The following is a 22,387-nucleotide window of genomic DNA, read 5'->3' as shown; positions in this document are numbered from 1 at the left end:
ACAATGAAAAGGCAAGGCATGTATTTTGCATTTGTGTGCACGTGTGTGTCACAATACTTTTGCGGAAAATTGCTGATAATTATGAATTCCATCCATTCCGTGGATAGCTACACCTCAAACAACCTGCACTGAGAACACCTCAGACTGGTGATCAACTTGCTACCCCATGCACCCCACCCTCTTTCTCTCTGTCCCTCACTCCCTTCCTCTCTGTGTGTCTCTCTCTGTCTCGTATGTGTCTCACTTCACTCACCACCACTCGGTCAGTTCTATTCCCTTGACAAGGCCATTCTTACTTTTAACATTTTTATCCCACGGTTTTGTAACCCTATTTTTTCACCCAGTGCCAATGCCTAAGATTGTAATCCTGGGCTCTACTCTCCCTCTGCAAGCCTGGGGAGAGCCCCAAACTGAGCTCATGCTCCCTTCAACGAATGAGGAGTCAGCAGACTGCTTTTTATCACCTGACAGGGGGGAGTTTCCCCGGTAGTTTGTTTATGTTTATTAAAAGATCCCCATTAGAGACACATGAATGAGCCTCTAGTCTTCCTGGGGTTCCTGGGGTAGGACGTAGCGCGTGCCGTGGAAGGAACACGTTATTCCAAACCAGTTCTTTTCCCCTCCATCAGTCCCCCCGGCTGACCAGGGGGAGGCAGTATAGAGACCAGGATTACTGCATGTTTTTTGCGAGGGTACCTACCCTCGGGGGAGAACATGCAAACTCCACACAGACAAGGCCATTCTCACTTTGCCAGCCAGGGCATAAGGACAGAATACATCAGCAATACACTTCACCTGTGACTTAATGCATGATGTCACTCTCATTCCATTTCCCCTCCTTTTCCCCTCATACCTACATCACTGCTGGCGTTTGCTCACTGCACACACGCACGCACCATGCACATCACCCCACCACCACCACCACATACACACACACACACACACACACGCTTGTCAACCCCTTGTAGAGGGAACTGCTGTCTCTGGGCGACCGGTAGCCAGGGGATGGGGAGATATCTGATACATATCTGCTAGATTCGGCTGGCACCACATAATGTGCTTGATGATGGAGAGTGTCATCGTCTCTTTATATAATGCTGATGGTTCCTGTGGGAGGAGGGTTCCCTTCAGTAGGCTGCAGGGAGCCTCATGGCCCATGCTGTCTGATGAGAGAGAGACGGAAATGAGAAACTGGGGAGAAACTGATCATCAAGGATAAAAGTTGCTATAAGAAAAACAATGCAACATGAATGATTGCCTTTAATTGTCAAATAGCCACAAACCTATTCTCCCCACTCACCCCCAAAGTCATCATTGGCTTACTTGCTATAAGATAGCAGTCCTTAATCTAGTTTTCAAAGGGATATTTCGATCTTGTTTAAGTCATGGTGGGGCCTTAAAAGGAATACAGGTCCAGTGGGCACCTAAATATTGTGGGCACCTGATGTTAAATTGGCTATTTTCTCTCAAAATAAAATAATGCATGCTTTGGGAAATGGTCAGAAATAATGTAATATAGGCTACAATGATTTGAACATGCATCATTATCAGACCAAAATGTACCCTTCAACTTCTTGTGATTGTGAATTTGTAGCTATTGTAGAAATATTATGCCTTGAATCAAATGTCATTAAAAATGATTATGTATTTGGCCCCCCATTTATAAAATAAATGAAAATATAAAATAAATATATTTAAAAAAGGTTCTCAGGTTAGGTTACCCATTAAAGCACACCTCTGTCTTTGTCAGTCTCATGTGAAGGTGAAGTGCACAATATTACTAAATGGGATGAAAGTCCTTTCTGATTCTGAGATTGCCTTGAAATTGTGGGTCAGGCAAGATAGCAGAATGGGTGGCGGCCTATATCCCTGCCTTGTAAAGTAACTAAGTACATTTACTCAAGTACTGTACTTAGGTACAGTTTTGAGTTATTTTTTACTTTACTGGAGTATTTCCAATTTTCAGTACTTTACTTCTACTCCACTACATCTCAGAGACACATTTTGTACTTTTACTCCACTACATTTGAAAACTTTAGTTACTTGTTACTTTATACTTTAGGTTTTGATCATTATTACAAAACATACATTAACCACTTACATTTCGGCCATTTGAAAATAGCAGATCTACAAGCTTAAAATGCATTGTGAGCTTGTAGATCTGCTATTTTCAAAAGATTTTTATACATTTGAAAACTTGTGAAATGGGACATTCTGCATAATGAGTATACTTTCTACTTTTGGTACTTTAAGTAGGCTACACTTTGATACCAATACTTTTGTACTTTTACCCAAGTCAATTTAGAATTCCAGACTTTTACTTTTACATTGCAGTATTGATACTTTTTACTTATTGTAAAAGAAAGTACTTTTTCTACCACTGTCTGTCTGTCTGTCTGTCTGTCTGTCTGTCTGTCTGTCTGTCTGTCTGTCTGTCTGTCTGTCTGTCTGAGGGCTGGGCTCCACCCACTGGTACGTGATCGACTGCACCGCTACACTGAGGGATTCATTCATACAGGTGGTGGAGTCAGTGGGTCTCTGGTCTCTGCGTCAGTCAGTTAGCAGAACAAGTGGAACCCGAGGAAATTAGGCGAACAGGTGGGTTGTGCTCCATCTTGTCTTTCTAAATATTGAAACATTTTCTTTCATGTGGTTCGTTCATTCTAGAATTTGTAGTGTAGCAGCCTATCGTGAGCAGTGATGGGATTGCTTCGACATTTAAAAGGGGTAACCGGAAGACTCACCCCAAAACACGCTCGCCCCCATTTTTTGGTGGACCAGCGGTTCTATTCTTGTATTTGTTTTGAGGATAAGGTTAGAAATAAGGTTAGGTAAGCATAGTCTGACTGAGGTTACGTTGGTTTAGGAATAAGATTAGGTTTTGCACCGTTTTACTGAGGTGACTGTCAGGAATAAGGTTAGGTTAAACCCATAGTTTACTGAGGTTACGTTTAGGAATACCAGGCGAATACCGCCGGATTTGCTCCGGGGCGGCTGTGTTTTGGGGCGAGCGGTTTGGTATTTAAAAAGTGCTAATTTACTGAAGCGACTGTTCACCGGTGTCCATTTTCACCCGCTGAAAATGCGCGTAGGGCAGGTGGTAATTATAACTGCCTGCAAATTAACTTACATTATTGTATCACTATCAATCACCCAGCATTTAGCTGTATTGTATTTTATTATAAAACGTTTAGCCTATACTGCTGCACCGAATAACAGAATTTACTGCCTGGCATATTTTGTTGTCCATCCGTTCTGTGAGCATTTATATTTGGAGACGAGCAACGTTGTGCTGGAAATTAACCCTAACGTCCAGCAGCACACAGTCTTGGCCCTTACTGAAGGCTTTATTAATTCATTTATTTGTGCGTCACAGTGATGTACTAGTCATATTCAAGAACAAGGTTACATCTTTCTTTATTTTTAACTCATCATCAGTCTGAAAGGTGAAATAAGGTGTGCTACGCTGGTTTTAGCATGCAGCAGTCACTGCTGAGCAGTGCTGGCCAGAGCAGCAGCAGGGTCGTCTACAACACATTATGGGTACATCTGTGATTTGTGGTTGTGTTTTTTGGCTGTGTGACCAGGGCTGTGTGGCCAGGGCAGGGAGCATTGTCTGTAGCCAGGCTATATTATCAGGTACATACATTCATCACTGATGGAGACATCAGTCAGACATTCCACACAGATTGTTCTCTGTCACTCTGTGTAGGAGTTGGTGTTAAAACAATTAAAATCAATTGTATGCAGTTGCTATTAGTTTGCAGTGGGACCGTTTACAGTATTATTTATGTCTGACCTAATTTGGAAAATACAGTTTGCTTATTAGTAGCCTACATGCAGTGATGCTGTTATACTTGGTAGTACTGAAGTCACATCCTAAATAGTGATACCGACACATATGTTGTGTCATCAACAAGCTACTATTCAGTATACAACAAAACACCCAACAGGTTCACTGGAGAATGAAAAATGTAATTAATTGTTATAATTGTTACATTATCATTGCTATCCTTTGCTTTAAATGTAAAAAAGAAGAAAGAAAAATCCACTGCTTTTGTGTCCTTGAAGTGACAGAAGTTATTGCTAATTTTCATTTCCCACCAAATTGTCCCCTGTGATCAAACCCATTGCTGTGGCCATATTGGGGCGTGTGTGGGTCTGTAGCTGCAGGTTCCCAGGGCCATTACAGGCTTAGTGTATCTTTAAGCAGCTCAGCGACATGGCCCCCCTCACCCAGCCACTAAGACAGCTCCAACCTGAAGGGTTAAGAGGAACCACGAGTCACCCAGCCAGGCCACAAGTGGCAGAACTGGGATGAGGGAGGGAGGGAGAAAGGGACATTGGTCCCTGGTAAGCAAGACCCAAGCTCTTGAACCTGGTGACCCCTGAACTTTTCATTGTGCTTTTAAATGTAGCCAATAGCCATTGTGGGTATCCAGGCACCTTCTACCGTCTTCTAGAATGAGACAGAGCTATCCACAGATGCTTCATACTGTAGCTGTAGGCCAACATCACATCTGGACCCAAGCCCCTGCATATCAACCAACATGAGTAGTATCACGATTTTCTCATCATTTGTGAGCACAGTGGACAAAGCAAAAAGTGAGGTTACTACAGGTATACATCTGTACAGTAACACCCATTACTTTAAACTATGTTACCATAGTTTGTTCTTAATGTCCGATAAGCTGTCATCTTGTGCTTGTGCTATGTACTGTAACTGGGTATTTATTGTAACTTTTCTGTTGTTTACACATCAAAGCCACATTTCTGAATGTGTTTACAACAATGTTCATATTTTGTTCTGTTCCATTCTATTGACTTTATTAGGGTTTATAAGGGTTTATAAGACTTTATTAGGACTTTATCAGGGTTTATAAGGGTAAATTTAGCCGGAAATGTACCGAGAAAAGCAGGATATATAAATCAACAAAATTATACACTTAAATAAGTAAAAACAAAAAAGAAAAAAAAGTGTTACTTTAACTCAAGAGAATAATAATAAGAGAATATGGAACCAAATTGACTCTGTATGATCAACCTGGTCTTCCTAACCTCTGCTCCTCATTTTCTTCTTTCCAGCTTCCGCTGGTGGTGCCTTGCTCTTGTCAGCACCTGCTGACAAGAGGGGGGGCAAAGTAGGGGTCGGATGTGCATGTGTGCACGTATGTGTGTGTGTGTGTGTGTGTGTGTGTGTGTGTGTGTGTGTGTGTGTGTGTGTGTGTGTGTGTGTGTGTGTGTGTGTGTGTGTGTGTGTGTGTGTGTGTGTGCATGTGCATGTGCAGGAATGTCTGCAGACATCTGTACTCTGGGCGTGTGTGGATGTACATGCATATGTCTACACACTTGCATGTGTGTGTGTGTGTGACTGTGTAATCTGCCGTGCAGAGGGCCTCTCTCCAAAGCCCTCACCACTGACAACCGCCACCCAGCACCGACTGCATCAGTGTGTCTTTGATATGTGAGCTTCTCTCTGGGGCGTCTGTGTGACCGTGTCACTCATAATCAGGTCCCCTGACACAAATCAAACCCTTGTCTCCAACCCACTGACTAGAGAATGAATGAATGAAACATTCATTGCCCTATAGGGGCACAAAACATAAAGAATTATATTATGTTGAAAAAAGACCTTCAAAAGTTCAAGAAAATGCCAAATTCTGATGATTCTTTTAGTCTACATCTATAGGGCATGATAGTATACCTTTGCCAGTCACCCTGAGGGTAATAGTGCATATTCAGACCATAGAGGGTGCAGTGGATCTGCATTCACTATGCTCTTGTGAGCTAAATTCATTCATTGAAATGAATCAATTATCTCCTTAGCAGTATGTCTGGCTTTGTCGCACTATAGCCAAATTTCAACTGGAAAAACCTCCCTCTCTCTCTCTTTTACTCTCTTTCACTATCTCTTTCCTCCTTTCCTTTACTTTCCTTTTCCCTCTCTCTGACATCTGGCCCCATGCCACCTTCTGTCAGCTGCTATAACATATGCCATACAGCTAGTTCACATGTATTCATGTAGTATTTCTATAATTGAAGTGGGTAGTTGACACATTCAGAAGTGCTTGTGCGTATGACATAATCCCATGGTCAAGGGGTGTGGTTGGTTAGAGCTCTTTACGCGTTGCCTGGGGAATTTAATTCACAGTCTGTTTACACAAAGTGTGAGTAATCCAAACCTTTGATGGAATAAAGGTGGAAAATAGCTAATCTACAAGCTCACAACGTGTCCCAGCATGATGTATTGTGAGCTTGTAGATCTGCTATTTTAAGCACGCAACACAGGCGCAAAACAAAGTATAAAGTAGGCTTAATTTTCATCAGCAGCCAATAATTACCTCTCAGGAAGATACATACAGTACTGCATGTCTATTTCTGTCTTTTCCTCACACATATACACACTGAAAAGGTTGATGACATGTAAAACATTACTCAGATGATTTCAGGCAACAGGAAACAAATTAGTTGCAATTACCGGCCTGTTATTGAAAGAGCTGCCAAAATATCCTGCCTTTCAAAGCAAGTGGGCCTAAACAGAGATTGGTCTCATATTACACATGAAAGAAAAACATTAGCTTCTTATTATTAGTTCCTTATTTATTAGCGAGTTTAACGTTGAGATTGAGAAGAATAAGGAGGGTTAAAAGAACACACTATACACAATAACAGGTCTGACTGGAAGTGAAATTAGCAGGGTTAGCAGTGGCTTAAAACCATAATAATGTCCTGAAAGTCTGAAAGTTACTAGGGGATCAGTCAAGGATTTGTTGAACTTTAATCTCTAGTGTAGTACACTGAAGAAATGTCAAATGTGTTTTCCCCCGCTTTTTATGAAGACATGGTTAGTATTTCACCTCATTTAATGAAGGCAAATAATAAACTTGACTTGAAAGTTTATCCCAAACACCTCCTACTGTATCTCTGGCTTTTTTCGTGTGGATGTACGTGTGATCAGGGTTATGCAGATGTGATTTTTGAACATTTCTTTGTTGCCTACAGTATGATACGTGCGTGCACACTTTTGTGTGTGCTGTATGGGAGATGTGTGTGAACAAGTGCACGCGAGCATACACTTGCAGATGTTGTTCTGAGAAATTCATTGTGTGTCCATGCGTGCGCGGCATGTTTGTGTGATGTACTCACTTCTAAGGTTTCTAACTGGCTACTCTCCGGTCATGTCCTCAGGTGAGTTCTCCTGTGCATTTAGTTAAAGATTAATTTATCTGATATATAACCTGTAGAGAGACTGGAGCCGACACACACACACACACACACACACACACACACACACACACACACACACACACACACACACACACACACACACACACACTAATGCTTTTATTTATATTCACAAGTAGCCTACTTGCATAAATTGTGTAAAGTCCAAATCATGTATCTACTAGTAAGAGTCCATCTATGGATACAGAAAACAGTGTCTCTCCTTAACTTTTGACTTGGGCATTCATGTCATCTGCAGACCCCTCACGGTGCGTTTTAACAGCGGGCGATACTGGGCGACATCGTCCAAAAAGATAAAGAAAATCCATCTTTCATCGCCCCCCCGCCCACTTCGCCCGATCGCCGGCTCTCATAGACTTTCATTATCTTTTGGGCGATGTTGCCCGGCATCGCCCGAGAGTCGCCCGCTGTTAAAACGCACCGTCAGAAGATGGAGATACGGCATTATGTCCTAAACTAATAAATCCTGAGTTCTGTCATTCCTTCCAATGTACCTTCCCTTGTACACATAGCAGCATATATTGTACATGCATGCTCGCACACAAGCATAAACATCTTTGAAGCATGTGAAGGAAAGTATGTTAGTATGTCTTGCGGTAGAGTATATGTAATGTCTGCTTCACTTGATATCTGGGTCAGTTGTGGGGGAAATATGCATGCTATCTGTCCAACTTCATCTCACATCGTTGTTCCATTCAAGCCTGGAGAGGGTTCTGTTATTGTATAATCCTATATTGGGGGTTGGTGCATCTTTTAGATTGAGTAAAGCTGAGAGGGAGCTTGTTTAAGTACATGAACCTTAGCGTTCCATTTTTCGGCATGTCATAATAAACTAACATTCGCTGAAAAAATTAAGGAGATCGCCTATTTTCTGTGAAGAGATTTGGTGTAGAGGGAACAATTTCTTTGGGATGACAAGTTTCAGTTCAGCGGTTTGCAATGACCTTAGAGGAGTATGGACATGTAAAAGGCAGAGAGGTGCCACTGCCACGCCACTCAGTGATTTGAAAACAAACAATTAAATAGTAAAAAAATAAGTAAAATCCAATTGCAGGTTCCAGCTAAAAGGCGTGCCACAGTGGTTTAGACAAACTGTAAACGTGCAATATATAGGCCTGCTTTACGCCAAGTTTAGGGTTTAAGTTGTAAATGATTCAATCCCTGGACATGGGGAGGGGGGGTCTGGAGGCGAGTGTCTTCACCTCTACACTGTCAACAGGCGCCTAGTGCAAGGAAGGACGTACTGTGTGCTTCTGATCTCACCTTTAGCACTGCGACAGAGACAGAGTTATGAGATTTCCTATGTTATAATAGCTGATGATATGTCGACGTCTGTAACGGATTAGGAGGCGTTTGAAGGGAGACTGTTTCCATGTTAAACACTATGGTTAAACTAAATCCCTCGCTCCCTGGAGTTGCACGTGCTGTATTTGGGTGGTCTGTCTCTTGCAGAGCCGGCGCTAGCCGATAACGGTGGGGCAGGCGGGTGCGTAGGTATGGGGGGGGGGGGGGGGGGGGCAAATGTATTTATTTATTTAGCAGCTTGAAGTCCTTGTCATGTTTGTCTGTCTATCAGTCCCTCCCGGTACACACAACACCACTGACCACTTTCTTAACATGCTGAGGAAGGCTTGAGTTGACGCCAAAACACTATTAATTAAAAAGTACCAGAAGGTTTTTTTTTTTACTGGCAGTCTTGAGTGACGCCGGCCCTGGTCTCATGCCAAGATTTAGGTTTTCCTGCAGTGAAGGTATTTTTTACACAGCTTCCTCTGATATGTGTTAATCCAGAACTTATTACAATGAATAAAACATGATTTTAACCAATCTGTAATACAATATACGTAACTACCACATCTGCAGTGGTTGGAGGTGGTCTCCCTACTCTTCCTTTGAGACATTTTATTTAGACCCTGGTGTCGGTATGGCACCTACTGGTTGACAAATAGACCTACCTGAAGCTCATCAGCTGAATATAGCAAGAGAGAAAAAATGTTCTACAAGCAGTGAAGCACACAGCACGGTGTGATGCTTTTTGCCCTATTAGTATTCTGGATGTCATGTATCCTGTACAGTGAAGCTGTACATTGAAATAAGATAGATTACACACCATTCTGTTTAGTACCCACTCAGTTGAGTTGAGAAGCTTAGAGCACTGTAGATTCACAGTCAATATAAAGTTTAACTAAGCAGAACTAGAACATGTTTACAATGTATCCTCAAGGTCTCGTTCCAGCCTGTTGGGATTACAGATACAGTTGTTGGGAAAGTCTTCAAGGACATTGATCGGGTCGTCAGGATAAAACCTAACTATATTTATGTTGTAATTGTATTGTATGTATTGTATTATCTGATACCATGCCATTAATGGGCACCTCTATGAACACAGCTTTAATCCCAACTCTTAGTTGTGTAACTTCTTGCACCTTTGCTGCCAATTCCAGCTCAATACATGGACAGTTCTGTATCAGTAATGCAGGTGATAGGGGGACAATATACTTCAGCAGAAATGTATTTCTCCCAATTTAGTTGTTATGCAAATCCCCCCTCAGCCCCCCATGTGTATAGTCCCTCTCTGTCACCGCTGACCCCTACTGTTTGGACTTGGGGAGGGTGTGCTGTAGACAATCACATGTCTCCTCTGCTCTGACAGTGAGGGGTTTCTCTGGTACTGTAGGGCTTAACACATGCAGACCAGCAACCGTCTTCAGTTCCCACCCACGAACACGGCCAATTGTGTTCTTTGGAGCCCCTGCCAAGCTGGAGGCATTTGAACCCCAGTCTCCAGGGGTTCAAATGCCTCCAGGGGTAATGGGCTGGAACATTACCACTGCTTTACCTGGACGCCCTTGTTGTTCATTCTGCTAATATAGTCACATCTGAACATATTACATTTTATAGATTTGTGGATTCATGTTACTGTACACCTTCATGTATAGGGATTTGTGTTGTTCTTTCCAGGCTTTTATTTTCCAGACGCACAGCAATCCCTGGATTGATTAATCTCAAACTCAGTGAGTGTATCGCCAAGAGGTTCGGGCCACTATGAGGCTCTCACATCTAGAGTTCGGGCCGCTACGCAGCCTTCACACCTACGCCGCACCGCCGATCCGAACAATATGTCATAGTGGCTTTGTCAGAGTACCCGTTGTTCCCGCCTGTGTCCCGTTTCTGCCCATATATGGAGATCTCTGTGTCTGTGTCCCTTTTATAAAGTTCTGGATATCCGTTCGTACGGCCGTATCGGCCGTTCTGAACAAGCATATATCCGAACGAGACCACGGCGGGCACCGCATTCCCTCGAGTCCTTGCCGATGCGCCCGAGTTTGAAGTCGGTCGGTCCCATATACCGTATGCACATGACGGGCGTATCGGGTTTGTTAATGGTTATGTCTTAGTCAGAGTGATTTGGCCATGGTGCGTAGTCCTGCCTTTATATGGGTGTATCGGGTTTGTTAATGGTTATGTCTGAGTCAGAGTGACGTGGCCGTGGTCCGCTGGCCGGCCCTCCCAGTAGCCAATTTTAATATAGGATATGAAGTACTTATACGTGTATTGTATAACCGGAGGGGCATCACATTAGTTACCATAAGCCCAGAACGGATGCTTGGATGCCTTTTAGTGACTCACCAGTGCATATAAAAGAAAGTCATCTTCCTCCAGACTAACCAACCCCACCCCACTCCTCTTCCATGACCTCAGGGTGATCTGATCCTGTCTCCACCTTATTGGAGATGGCCTTAACCACAGTGCGTCGTACTGTGGCATACTAGGACTTGTACTGGATTCAGCAGCTCAGGCAATAGCCTTTCGTTTGATATGCTCACACACACAACTTTGCATGCAAGTTCACACACACAACCTTGCATGCAAGTTCACACACACACGCACGCACGCACGCACGCACGCACGCACGCACGCACGCACGCACGCACGCACGCACGCACGCACGCACGCACGCACGCACGCACGCACGCACGCACGCACGCACGCACGCACGCACGCACGCACACACACACACACACACACACACACACACACACACACACACACACACACACACACACACACGCACAGCGCCAGGCTTATCGTGTTATTGTATTTAGGGATATGGGAGCCTGGTTTGTTTGGACTACTACTGGAGTCTCCAGAGCTCCTGCGGCTTTGTCTAACTGCTAGACAGGAGGAGGTATATACGGGTGGCACTGTTCCTGTCTCACGTTCCCTCTTATCTTTTTGTACACAGGTGCAAGTAGTATATCAAGGTTCTATATATTATGATGAAGTGCCTGATAATTATTGAGATGTATTGTAGAATTATATTTCTGGATTATAGGTTTGGAAAACGCATTCATCGTTCGTTGATCATGTAGTGTATCTCAACTTTGCCCCACTGCATTTAGTCAAAATGATTATTGTAAAACATGTCACCATCTGCTTAATTCTGTGCATCCTTGTTGTTGTTTTACAAATAGTGGATATCTCACCCCAGAGTCAGCGGTGTCATCAGAAAGCCTCCGCCTCCTAACTTGACCATGGCTGACCATGTGCCGTGATGAGATTACTTAGCTTGAACTTTCACCGTTGCGGTTGCTGTGTCACATGCGGTGCCCCGGCCCCCGGCCTGCTCCTCTGTGCCCCACCGTTCTTCTATAGAGGAGTTCAAGGGTCACGTCACCACAGAGCTATGAATGAGAACGTCTCTTTGTTCTCGCCTGTGGTTTTTGTTGTTGGGCTGAGTCTCTCTCTCTCTCTCACACACACTCACTCACACACACACACACACACACACACACACACACACGCACTCAGCCTCACACTCTTTATCGCTCTCACTCCTATCTCTGCGTCCTTCATTCATTCTCCATTTCTTTTTCACTCCCTCTGTCTTTGTCTTTCTATCTCTCTGTCTTTCGCATCCATTACTTTAGTAGTCAACTTCTGCTTTAGGAGGAATAAAGAAGAATAGATGTAAATCACTGGTTCTCAAAGTGGGGTCCAGGGCTCTTTGAGGGGGTTCTGGATTTATGTATGTGAACTATGTGGGATTTACCCAATGTGTTTTTACCTTTCCTTGTTGCACATGTACACATCTGTATTTAATTCTATCTATGTTCTATTTATGTACATGCAGTACCTGCTACTACAGTATATGCTATCTGTATACCTTTTGATTATTTGACCTGTTTTTATCCTATGTTTTTCTCTCCTGTCTTAGTTTCTATCCTCTCCCTTCTCACAAAAAACTACAAAACGATGGAGCATGCATGGAAAAAAACACCCACTTTACACCTGCTGTAAACCTGTGATGTGACAATATATAGGTACACAGTTAAGGCCTGTGTTCATATAACTCAGAGAGAAAGATTTTACTGTGCAGGCCAGTATTGGATGTAGTTGTTAAATGGTCCACAGCCTGGTGTCACAATCAATCACTTTATGTCCAAAGAAACATGCTTGACCTTGAAGTCATTTGTACAGAAACAAGACGGGGTCTAGAACGTGTGGTTTTCTTGCGCAATCTGTAGCTATGGTTAGCAAGTTACTGGGTGTGTCATCATGACATCATTAATAGGACTTGCCCAGTCTTGCCCACATATGGAGTTGGGGACAGGCCAAGGACCCCTTGGCTGAGAAAGAGACGAAGAGATTTTCGGCTAATGTCCTCCCATCACACAAAGATTTGGCGGACCCCCTGTAGTAACTCTGAGGGCCCCCTAGGGGTCCCGGACCCCTTGTTCAAGACCCCTGCCTTAGACACAAAATTACAACAGCAGTAAGCGGCAGTGGCTCAGGAGGAAGAACTAATCCTGGCTGTGTTTCAAAGTGTCCTTGAGCAAGAAACTAAACCCCTAACTGCTCCCGATGAGCAGGTTGGTGCCTTGCAAGAAACTGAACCCCTAACTACCCCTAACATTTGAACACTGAGGGCTTTACTGTGTAGGGCACTGTTTCCCACACACTTTTATGGGTCGCGAGTAAATATCGCCTTTTTTCATTTCCTAAATTACAAAATATATTATTATTTCAAAAGATTTTAAAAAGACAAACAAAAAATCCACACACACAAGATTTTTCAAAAGTATTTCATAAATTAAAAAACGAATCCATAATTTTTGAAAAATAGCAGATCTACAAGCTCACAACGCGGTGTGAGCTTGTAGATCTGGTATTTTCACTAGTTTGGGTCCCGGGCAAATGTCTAGTTTCTCTTTTGGGTCTTGAGCTAAACGTTTTGGGAACCACTGGTGTAGGGTATGCTTACTGTTACTGAATCCTCTCCCTTCATCTCTACACTATACCCCTCTCCCTACATGTCATCTGTCTCTCTATATCTCTGTCTCTCTATCTCATTTGCGATAACATTCCTTCTTCCTCTCACTCTTCGCTTTATCTGACTCAATTATTTCTCCCCTACTCATATCAGTTGCTTACCCTCTTTTTCACCTCCGTCTTTCACCTTTTCTGTCCTATCCTCTACCTTCCCTCTCTCTCTCTCTCTCTCTCTCCCTCTCTCTGTCTCTCTGTCTGTCTCTCTCACTCTCTCTCTCAGTGTCCAGAAGAAAGGGGTGGTACATTCCAGCAGCCTGGAGACCGTTCCCCTCTTTCAGCCAGTGGCTCTAAGAGTGACGGGGGCATTAGAATAAGAATGGCTGTCCATTCACCCCACTGCCCCGGTGGCGAGGGTGGGGTGGGGTGGGGGGGCATGATGCAGGGAGAGACCGAGAGAGAGAGTGAGAGGGAGAAAAGAGTGTGAGGACCGTTTGGGGAGGGGAGTAGAGGGTCACTCCTGATTGGCCGATGGCAGTCCCTCAGTTTTTCACATCGCCGCGGTTAGTTGTGCTTGCGGGATTTTTTTGTATTTTTTTCCCACATACCAACACGTATGCACACACCCACATGTGCGTGCACAGTCAGAAATGCACACATGAGCTTACACACCGGCTTTTCTGCACACGTGCACATGCGATGTGAGGGAGAACCTGCTTTACTGACACAGAGAGAGAGAGAGAGACACTGCGCTAGAGGAAAGGCAAGTGACTTGTGGCTGTGTGAGTACTTGCGCAAGCTTTTGTTTTATACAATTAGTAAATGGCAAGATCAGATTAACATTGACCATGGTGTTGAAGGTGTGTTACTGGTATTGACATAAGTGTTGTGTTGTCCTGATGTAAAATGTGTAGCCTTATCAGAATAGCAAGTTCATCAATCTTTATACACAGTAAAATCCAGACTGTTCATTTAAGTAGGTAATAAGTAAGTAAGTAAGTAGTTATTGACACTACGGATTTTGTGTAGTAGAAATCTTTATATACATGTTTTGTTTGTTAATATGCCTATATTCATTGTGGTATGGCTATATTCAATGTGTTATGGGCAGCATTATATTTATTGTGTCTTCTGAAAATTCTGATTTAAAATGTCTCGCTGTGTTGTAATGTCACTACCTCTTGCCAGTGGTTAAACTGTAAACTCAACAAGCTATTTTACAGTTAAACCACAAACCTGTCTTAATTTTGTTGTGGTTGCTAAACTCATTCTCTATGGGAAGCATCTTGTGGTCGTAGCACACACCAGTTATTTTACTATATGTAAGTTTGTGCTACAGAAGCCTCATGCTGCACGAATGCAGATGAACAGATGAACAGTATTGTTTTCCGCAAGAACTGATACCAGATCAAATTAGTTAGCACAGTCGACTGAATAAAAAACAAAATGTTATGGTTACTGTAGGTATAGACCAGTATCTAATGCTGTTATCCAGAACCAACTGCTTTGATTCCTAAATCATGCACAATGGTCATTATTGATACAATGCACCAGGTTGAGAATGGGCCGTAGGACTCAGTCTCCTGCCTACAGAGCTGTTCGGACTGAAAAGCAGGAGTGTTTTAGTTTAGCAGTAGCCCCATCTCTATAGCTCTGCAGCAGCTGAGAGGCACTAGACGTCCTTGCAGGTCTCTTGAGAGCCTACAGCTTGCATGGGCCCCTCTTCGCTCCACTCTCAAAGGGGTCTGCTCCAGAGGTCCCCATCCTCAACCTAAGCAGAACAGTGGCATAGCAGACAATTCAGTCATCTAGCGCATTAACTCGTAAGCCAGCTCATTAGCTGAAATTCTATTCGGGATACGTTATTTTATGCATCCTCAAATCTTGTTGTCAGCGAGACTCAAACTGTAACCAAATGGACCAGTTAAGTTATGTCCGTATTGTCAAAAGGCAAAATGTAACATTTACAAGGCCATGACTCACTCTGGACTGCAATTCAATGGCAGGGCATATTGTTTGTCACTCTTTTCATTTACACACATCCCTTTTTCCTTCCTGTAGCTACATTTGTTTGTTTGAGAGGTCAAAGACTGGTTTAGTGTGCAACCTGTGAATGAAGTGTGTACTCACTCGCTCGCGTGTTTGCCCCGCGTATTCACTGACACACACAACACACACACACACATACACACACACACACACACACACACACACACACACACACACACACACACACACACACACACACACACACACACACACACACACACACACACACACACACACACACACACACACACACACACACACACACACACACACACACACACACACACACACATGCTCACAGTTTTGACTCCATTCACTTACTCCATGTTTGTGGATCCTGGGCACACAGCAGGGCCCTTTCTCTACTCTGTGCCACAACACAGTCCCACCGGAACCTCTGACCCACAGAATACACTTCAACGCCATGCTACAATTGACAGACCCCCCCACACATGATATATATTGAGCCCAAGTCTTCACACCTTACATCTGTGTGACTATTATCATTTGTTTGTTCACAGTTCCTTATAGGTCCACTTTCAGACTTAACCACTTGGGCCCTATCTTCCACCCAATACAAAGCAGAGCTGGGTGCAACGCAGAACTGTCATTGCTATTTGAGGTTGTTGACAACTGACACAGTTGTCAACAACCTTCTCCCATGTTGTCTAAACAAATACCAATTGATCTTGCACCTACTGTATTTAGTGGCTTAAAATGAGGTACGGTCTGGAGCAAACAGGGTGCACTGCTATCTTACATACAGACTTTGCGCTTTGGGGTTAGACCACATTTTAGCTAGTCTTAACTGCAGCGCAGACTTTTCCTTACTATTTACGACATTCACCTAGGTGGTTCACAATGCGTGCACACTGACTGCACTGACTGTCCATCCAATTTCAACACAACGCTCACGTTCAACAATTTAAGAAAGTGGTTAAAAAAACACTTCAGACTTAGAGGTATGCGTCTTCATGATTGTGCTCAAATATCATTGTTCCTGTCTGTTTTTCAGCCTCGTGTCCCCGATGCCCTTCGTCATGGCTGTGTGTCTGGGGCTGCTCATCTTGGGTGAGTGGACGTCACTTTTCGTCTCTTCAATAAAAGTGAAATTTTCAATGTTTTGAGCTGATATCTTGTTAAATGCATGCTGGAAGTAGTGTAGCGAAGTATCTGGGCGGTACACTAATGTGTGTCTTAACATAGTCTTGTATCAGTACGGTTTACGAGAGAGACCATTTAAAGGTAGCTCTCCACCGCACCGACGTCGGCGGCGGGAAGTGTTGGAAAGCACCTGTGGCCGAAAATCTGCTGTTGAATGGCCGGCGGGTACACTGTAACGTCGGGTCGCAAGTTGTCGGGAAGGGTCGAAAGCCGTCCGAGCAAGCTTGGTCAGCTCTCGACCGTCGCATTGCAGCGGACTTGTTGTTGAAAAAGACATAAAGCCATAGGCTATTTTTCTAGGACCATAGTAGCCGTCTGTCGGTGTCGGCTCTCAGGTGCATTCAGAAACCTTTTTTCACACCTTCCAACCAACTGATTTCCCGACTTCATTCTACTGCCAGTCTGTAGTAATCTGCAGTAGTCCGTTTGGTGGAGAGCTACCTTTAGTCATCAAAACGTAGATTCTCTTTTCTTCTGCTTTTCCATCAGTATGATATTTGAGTATGAAAAGGAATGTGTCAATGAGTCAACATTATGCTCATTGTCCTATTGTGGTTTTGACTGTATACATACTGCCGTCAAGCTGCCTAGTTACTAGGACCACACAAGCTCTGAGTCTCAGTATTATTAGCCATAGACAGACAGACAGACAGGCTGCAGGGGTCACCTCTGTCTCACTCTCTTCCTATTCTGTCCTAGTCACTGACATCCTCGGCTGGGTTCTCCTCTACAGGGGTGTGATTAGTAGCATTGTGTGAGAGCGTTTGAGCTTTCTGCTCTACAGGCAACAGGTAGAGTAACACACAAAAGACCCAGGGAAACTGTACACCTGGGAGTACAGCGCACACATCTCCCTTCTATTCTGTTGTCCAGTCTCTTTAAACTAGCTTTTCAGTCCACGTATCACGACATTGAGGAAGTGTCACGTCTCAAAGCATTTTTAAGATGCCAGATTTTTGGGTCCAATGCTATTCCCGATTTTAGAGAGTCCTAGACCATGATTACCAATGTTTTGACTGATATAAAAATGTTCAGCTCGATTAAAGTTTATATATTAAATATATAAACTTTTCATTTTATGAACATTAAAAGCAAAATACAAATACAAATACATTTTTTATAGATACTTCTTTAATTAAGAATACACAGTATACTTTTGATATACTAATATTTTAGCAAACAATTAAATATAAAATAGACATGAACTGAACTTTTTTTATTTTTTACTTCTAAATTAAATGTGTACCCCCTTTTCTCCCCAATTTAATTGTTATGCCAATTAATTCCTCCCCACACATCTCTATGTCGTATCCTACTGACTCACCTGCCAGTGAGGAGCCCCCACTGGGAGGACGTAGGGCCTTCGCCCTACTCCTCCCGCCCCCCACACTTCCCGCTGACAGGTGCCGCCCCAGCCCGTAGGAGTAGTTAGTGGCTCTAGTCTGTGGTGCCAGGTAGCTTATCAGGCTGTCATAGCTGGTCTGTTGTTTCACTGATGTGTTCTCAACAGTCTGTTCCTAGGTGGAGTTGAGAGCTTGGGTGGAGATGGGAATGGGCGGTAACGCTTGTTGTTTCTTCCTGTGTGTGAGATTGCGTGATGTGATGATTTGTGAGTGCGTGCGTGCGTGCGTGCGTGTGCATATACTACTGTATATGTGTATGGGTTTGTAATCAGCTGTTGCCAGGGGCTAAATCTAAAGGCTTAGGGAGAAGTGGGCTTATTCATACCCACCTTTCTCTCTCTTTCTCTCTCTCTCTCTCTCTCTCTCTCTGTCTCTCTCTCTCTCTCTCTCTCTCTCTCTCTCTCTCTCTCTCTCTCTCTCTCTCTCTCTCTCTCTCTCTCTCTCTCTCTCTCTCTCTCTCTCTGTCTGTCTTCTCCGGTTCTCCAAGTCACCCATACATTATCATGTAGTCATAGCATAGGTCTAATCCATCATTATTTCATACACCTTAATCACAGACATGCTCTAAACATAGGTACACTGTATAGTATTTACTCTATGGGACAGTATGGCTGAGGAAGTGAACTTGTCCTCACTGACCTGATGTCAATTCAAATCAGTGCTGCCAATAGTGTATTAGCCAAATATCTGTAGTCTGATAACAATCAGTTAATTTGACATCATCATTGGATAAGAGTGTGTACTGCAGTGAAAGTAAGACTCCAAATGTAAGTAAATAAACAACCATATAAATAAACAATTCACCCAGTCAGTGGTACTGTACATTGCTCCTTGATGCTGGTGTGTTGAACTTGGTCTGACGTTATACTTGCCTGATTTATACTTAGTTGTGGACCGGTGTCGCACACCAGAAATAGCTGATCTACAAGCTTTCAACACAAGCATAAGCCTAACCTCGTCCCGACCCCAAGGCTGTCGCTATATGCACACAATGTTAGCTGATATCATGGCTCCTTTTGGAAGTCCCTGACCGTCTTGATCGTAAATATATGTCTCTGCTATCAAAATATTAACAGTTGAAACTGTACGTGTTTGTAAATGATCATGTTTCAAAACATTCTCATGAATCTAACAAAGAGGGATTCAGGATGATTCCAGCAGTATTCAGGCACCAACAATTGCCAAAGTCACCACATCACTGAGACTTTTAACCCTTGTCTTAAGTGATTTTTTACCTTCATGATTAATGTTACTGTTATTGTCATTTTACAGTAATGTGTAGTAACCTACTATTAATGTCATTATTACCCTGGGTGGGCACTCCAATGCGACCTCTGCGAACAGTGTATAATGAATACACATGCAATGTTAAAGTTTAACCAATTAAACTCTATGTACTGTATAGTTGACCGGAGTCCACAGGGCTTTATACCAGGCCACCTCCTCTACACTAAATAAATATCTTCATTGAAAATAGCTGATCTACCAGCTCACCTATTTTCTCCAGACATTCGCCACAGAATAGGGGCGCTGTGGTTCAAGTGGTTAAACACAGGTAAACACAATCACTGAGGCAAATTTGAAATTGATCTTACAATGTAATAAAGGGTTACTGCTTACACATTGTGGCTTTGGTTCACACCCTTGACCCAGAATGCTGAGGTGGAGGTTTGCCCAACCAGCCTACCACAGCAGTGGCACAAGCCAAGGGGGAAGAAATTGGAGGGAAAGCCTGTCAGTACTGTGACAGGAGAGGGAGGGTATAATGACAGCCTCGCAATTCAGAATAATGATCAAACGGAAAAGAAATTACAGAGGCTTTTGTGCAGGGTATATATTATTGCAAGGCGTTCAAATCCACTGCAACTAATTATGGATTGCAAAATGAGTCGTTGGCCAAGCAAAAGAATCTTGCACAATTTCCTGAAAGTCACCTGCACTGCTGTGGCCTTTTGTGGTTACCACAGCTGTCTTTTCTTGTAGCATTTTATGCAATATGTTGCAATGGACCAAAGTTGAAATAACATTAAAAACGTTTACAATGTAAAAGATGGAGAGACCTTGCGCCTCTCCAAAAGTCACCACTGTCAGATTCAAGGCCAATACTGCAGTGGACCTGAATTCTTTGACTTTGTGATCTTAACTACAAGAGACATTGTTTGATTGATTGACATCTTTATTGATAAAATACAAAAGGATAAAACACAATTAAGCTCAAGAGCTTATTTCCATTGTCTTTTGAGTGTAAGTGTGTTCCTTGAGCAAATTTACTGAATTTCTCAATCTTATGATTGTGCAGCAGCTCCACAAATTCCATGTGAAACATTTCACTGGCAAGAAATTAGGCATGGGCATGAATTTGTCGCAAATTCAGTTGTGAGCTTGAAGATCTGCAATTTCTTTTACCAAATGTTCACTCCCAGCACAGGGACGCTATAAGTGAATGGAAGCTTATTCTGTTTTTGTAGCTGCTGTACTGCTCTGGATATGAATGTGTGTCAGCTAAATGCTCATGTGACTGCAAATGACAGCGTTTCACCACCTCAACACAACAAGCGGTATTGGTGGGTCTTCAAAGCAGACTTTGAATAGCTCAGTCAGTCCGCATGGATGGTCATTTGTAAATTGTAAGCCCCTCCGTCCGTGGTCATGCAGCCATGGGCTTATTAGGTCATTTTTCAGAGCTCGGAATGGTTTGAAGGTTGGTTTGAAGATCTGTCATTTGAGTGTGTTAGAATCCAGGGTATTTGTGGAATGCTTGGAAAATGGTAGGGTAGTGACAGCAGAGCTGGACTGGAGGCACAGTGGACCCCTATAGCACGGTTAATTGATGTCCCCCCCAACACGCACGCACGCACGCACGCACGCACGCACGCACGCACGCACGCACGCACGCACGCACGCACGCACGCACGCACGCACGCACACACACACACACACACACACACACACACACACACACACACACACACACACACACTCATTCTGGTATACAGCCTTGAATGTGGGTCAATTTCCCACACACACAGTGGGTGTGTGTGTGTCTCAGTGTGTCTCTGCACGTGCGTGTTGTTGTGCATACTGTACTGTGCAGTTTTTGCTCCTAACTCTGAGGGAAATCTTGGGAAGCAAGGTCTTTTTCCGATCCTCTCTCTGTTAATGGGTTATTTAAGGGTTAGGGCTCTGGTTGATGGTTACCACGGGTTAGGTTAACCACATAAACCTTCGGCAAAGATCGACAAGCTCATAACACATCGCGATGCGACGTGTTGTCAGGTTGTAGATCTGCTATTTTCAGCGAAGAGATTTGGTGTTGAGGGAAAAAAGGAGCAGTCTATACGGTTTATGTGATTAATGGGTTATTTTAGGGTTAGAGCTCAGGTTTATGGTTACCACGGGTTAGTTTAGGGTAAAGGTTAGCGTAATTCATGTTGTGGTGAGGGCTGATGTTAAGCCTTAGGGTGTTTGTGTGAGTGATAGAGTCTGTGTCCAACACACTGACACCTGGAATCCTTTCCCTAATGAATAACATTTTCCTCTCTCCCTGCATTCCTACCATAGCACCGTACACAGGGAGTGTTTACCTGTGACACTTCCCTTGTGTGTGTGCGTGCGTCCGTGCATGCGTGTGTGTGTGTGTGTGTGTGTGTGTGTGTGTGTGTGTGTGTGTGTGTGTGTGTGTGTGTGTGTGTGTGTGTGCGCGCGTGCGTGCATGCATTTTTCTGCCATGTGCTTGACCAAAATATAATAATGCATTGTTAAACCAGCTGTGCAGTGTTAATAATATAACTCTGAGATTGTACAAATGGAGCCAAATGTACCATTACTGTATGTGTTCATTTGGTTCCATTTGTACAGTCTCTTCAGTTACAAATGCATAAATTAACACTGAGGATTTTACTGTGTGGTGTCAACCAGGGCAGGAATTTCAGGAAGGCCACGAAGGCCATGGCCGTCGTTGCCCCTCAGTTTGGCCTTGTGCCCCTCAAAAAACTGCCATGCCCTGAGGCCACAGTGGCCTTTATGCCCCAGCTGACTGTACCACTTTCTCCTCTGTCTCTTTCTTGTCATGTAGACACCAGTGTCTTTGGTTGAGATTCAAAATTCTTAAGTCCCCTGAGTCTCCATCTCTCCATCAAATCTTGTTGTATTTGATGGCCTTCCTGCCCTGGCATTTGACCTTTGTGCCCTCAAAAAATGGACAACACCAAAGACCAAGTGGATTTGCCCCTACATTTAATTTGTTGATTTTTGTA

The 22,387-nt window shown here is 43.5% G+C and overlaps 1 protein-coding gene across 3 annotated transcripts in view; it reads left to right on the top strand.

Annotated features, from left to right (window-relative positions):
- Positions 1 to 2,492: 2,492 nt before the first annotated feature.
- lamb2l (laminin, beta 2-like) overlaps positions 2,493 to 22,387 on the top strand; it is a 62,515-nt gene continuing 42,620 nt past the window's right edge. Inside the window, exons 1-2 of one of the 3 annotated variants that reach the window (XM_084068546.1) lie at positions 2,493 to 2,598; positions 16,580 to 16,635. In XM_084068546.1, the coding sequence (XP_083924672.1) occupies positions 16,593 to 16,635 (43 nt within the window). In that variant the 5' untranslated portion in view covers positions 2,493 to 2,598; positions 16,580 to 16,592. Of the gene's footprint in view, positions 2,599 to 14,022; positions 14,298 to 16,579; positions 16,636 to 22,387 lie in introns of those variants that run through there. The other 2 variants (XM_084068548.1, XM_084068547.1) reach the window with 2 other exon arrangements.

This window comes from Gymnoscopelus microlampas (genome assembly GCF_963454915.1).
Source record: "Gymnoscopelus microlampas genome assembly, chromosome: 10".
NCBI classification, from domain to species: Eukaryota; Metazoa; Chordata; class Actinopteri; order Myctophiformes; family Myctophidae; genus Gymnoscopelus; species Gymnoscopelus microlampas.
This window is presented reverse-complemented; position numbering and strand designations above follow the sequence as displayed.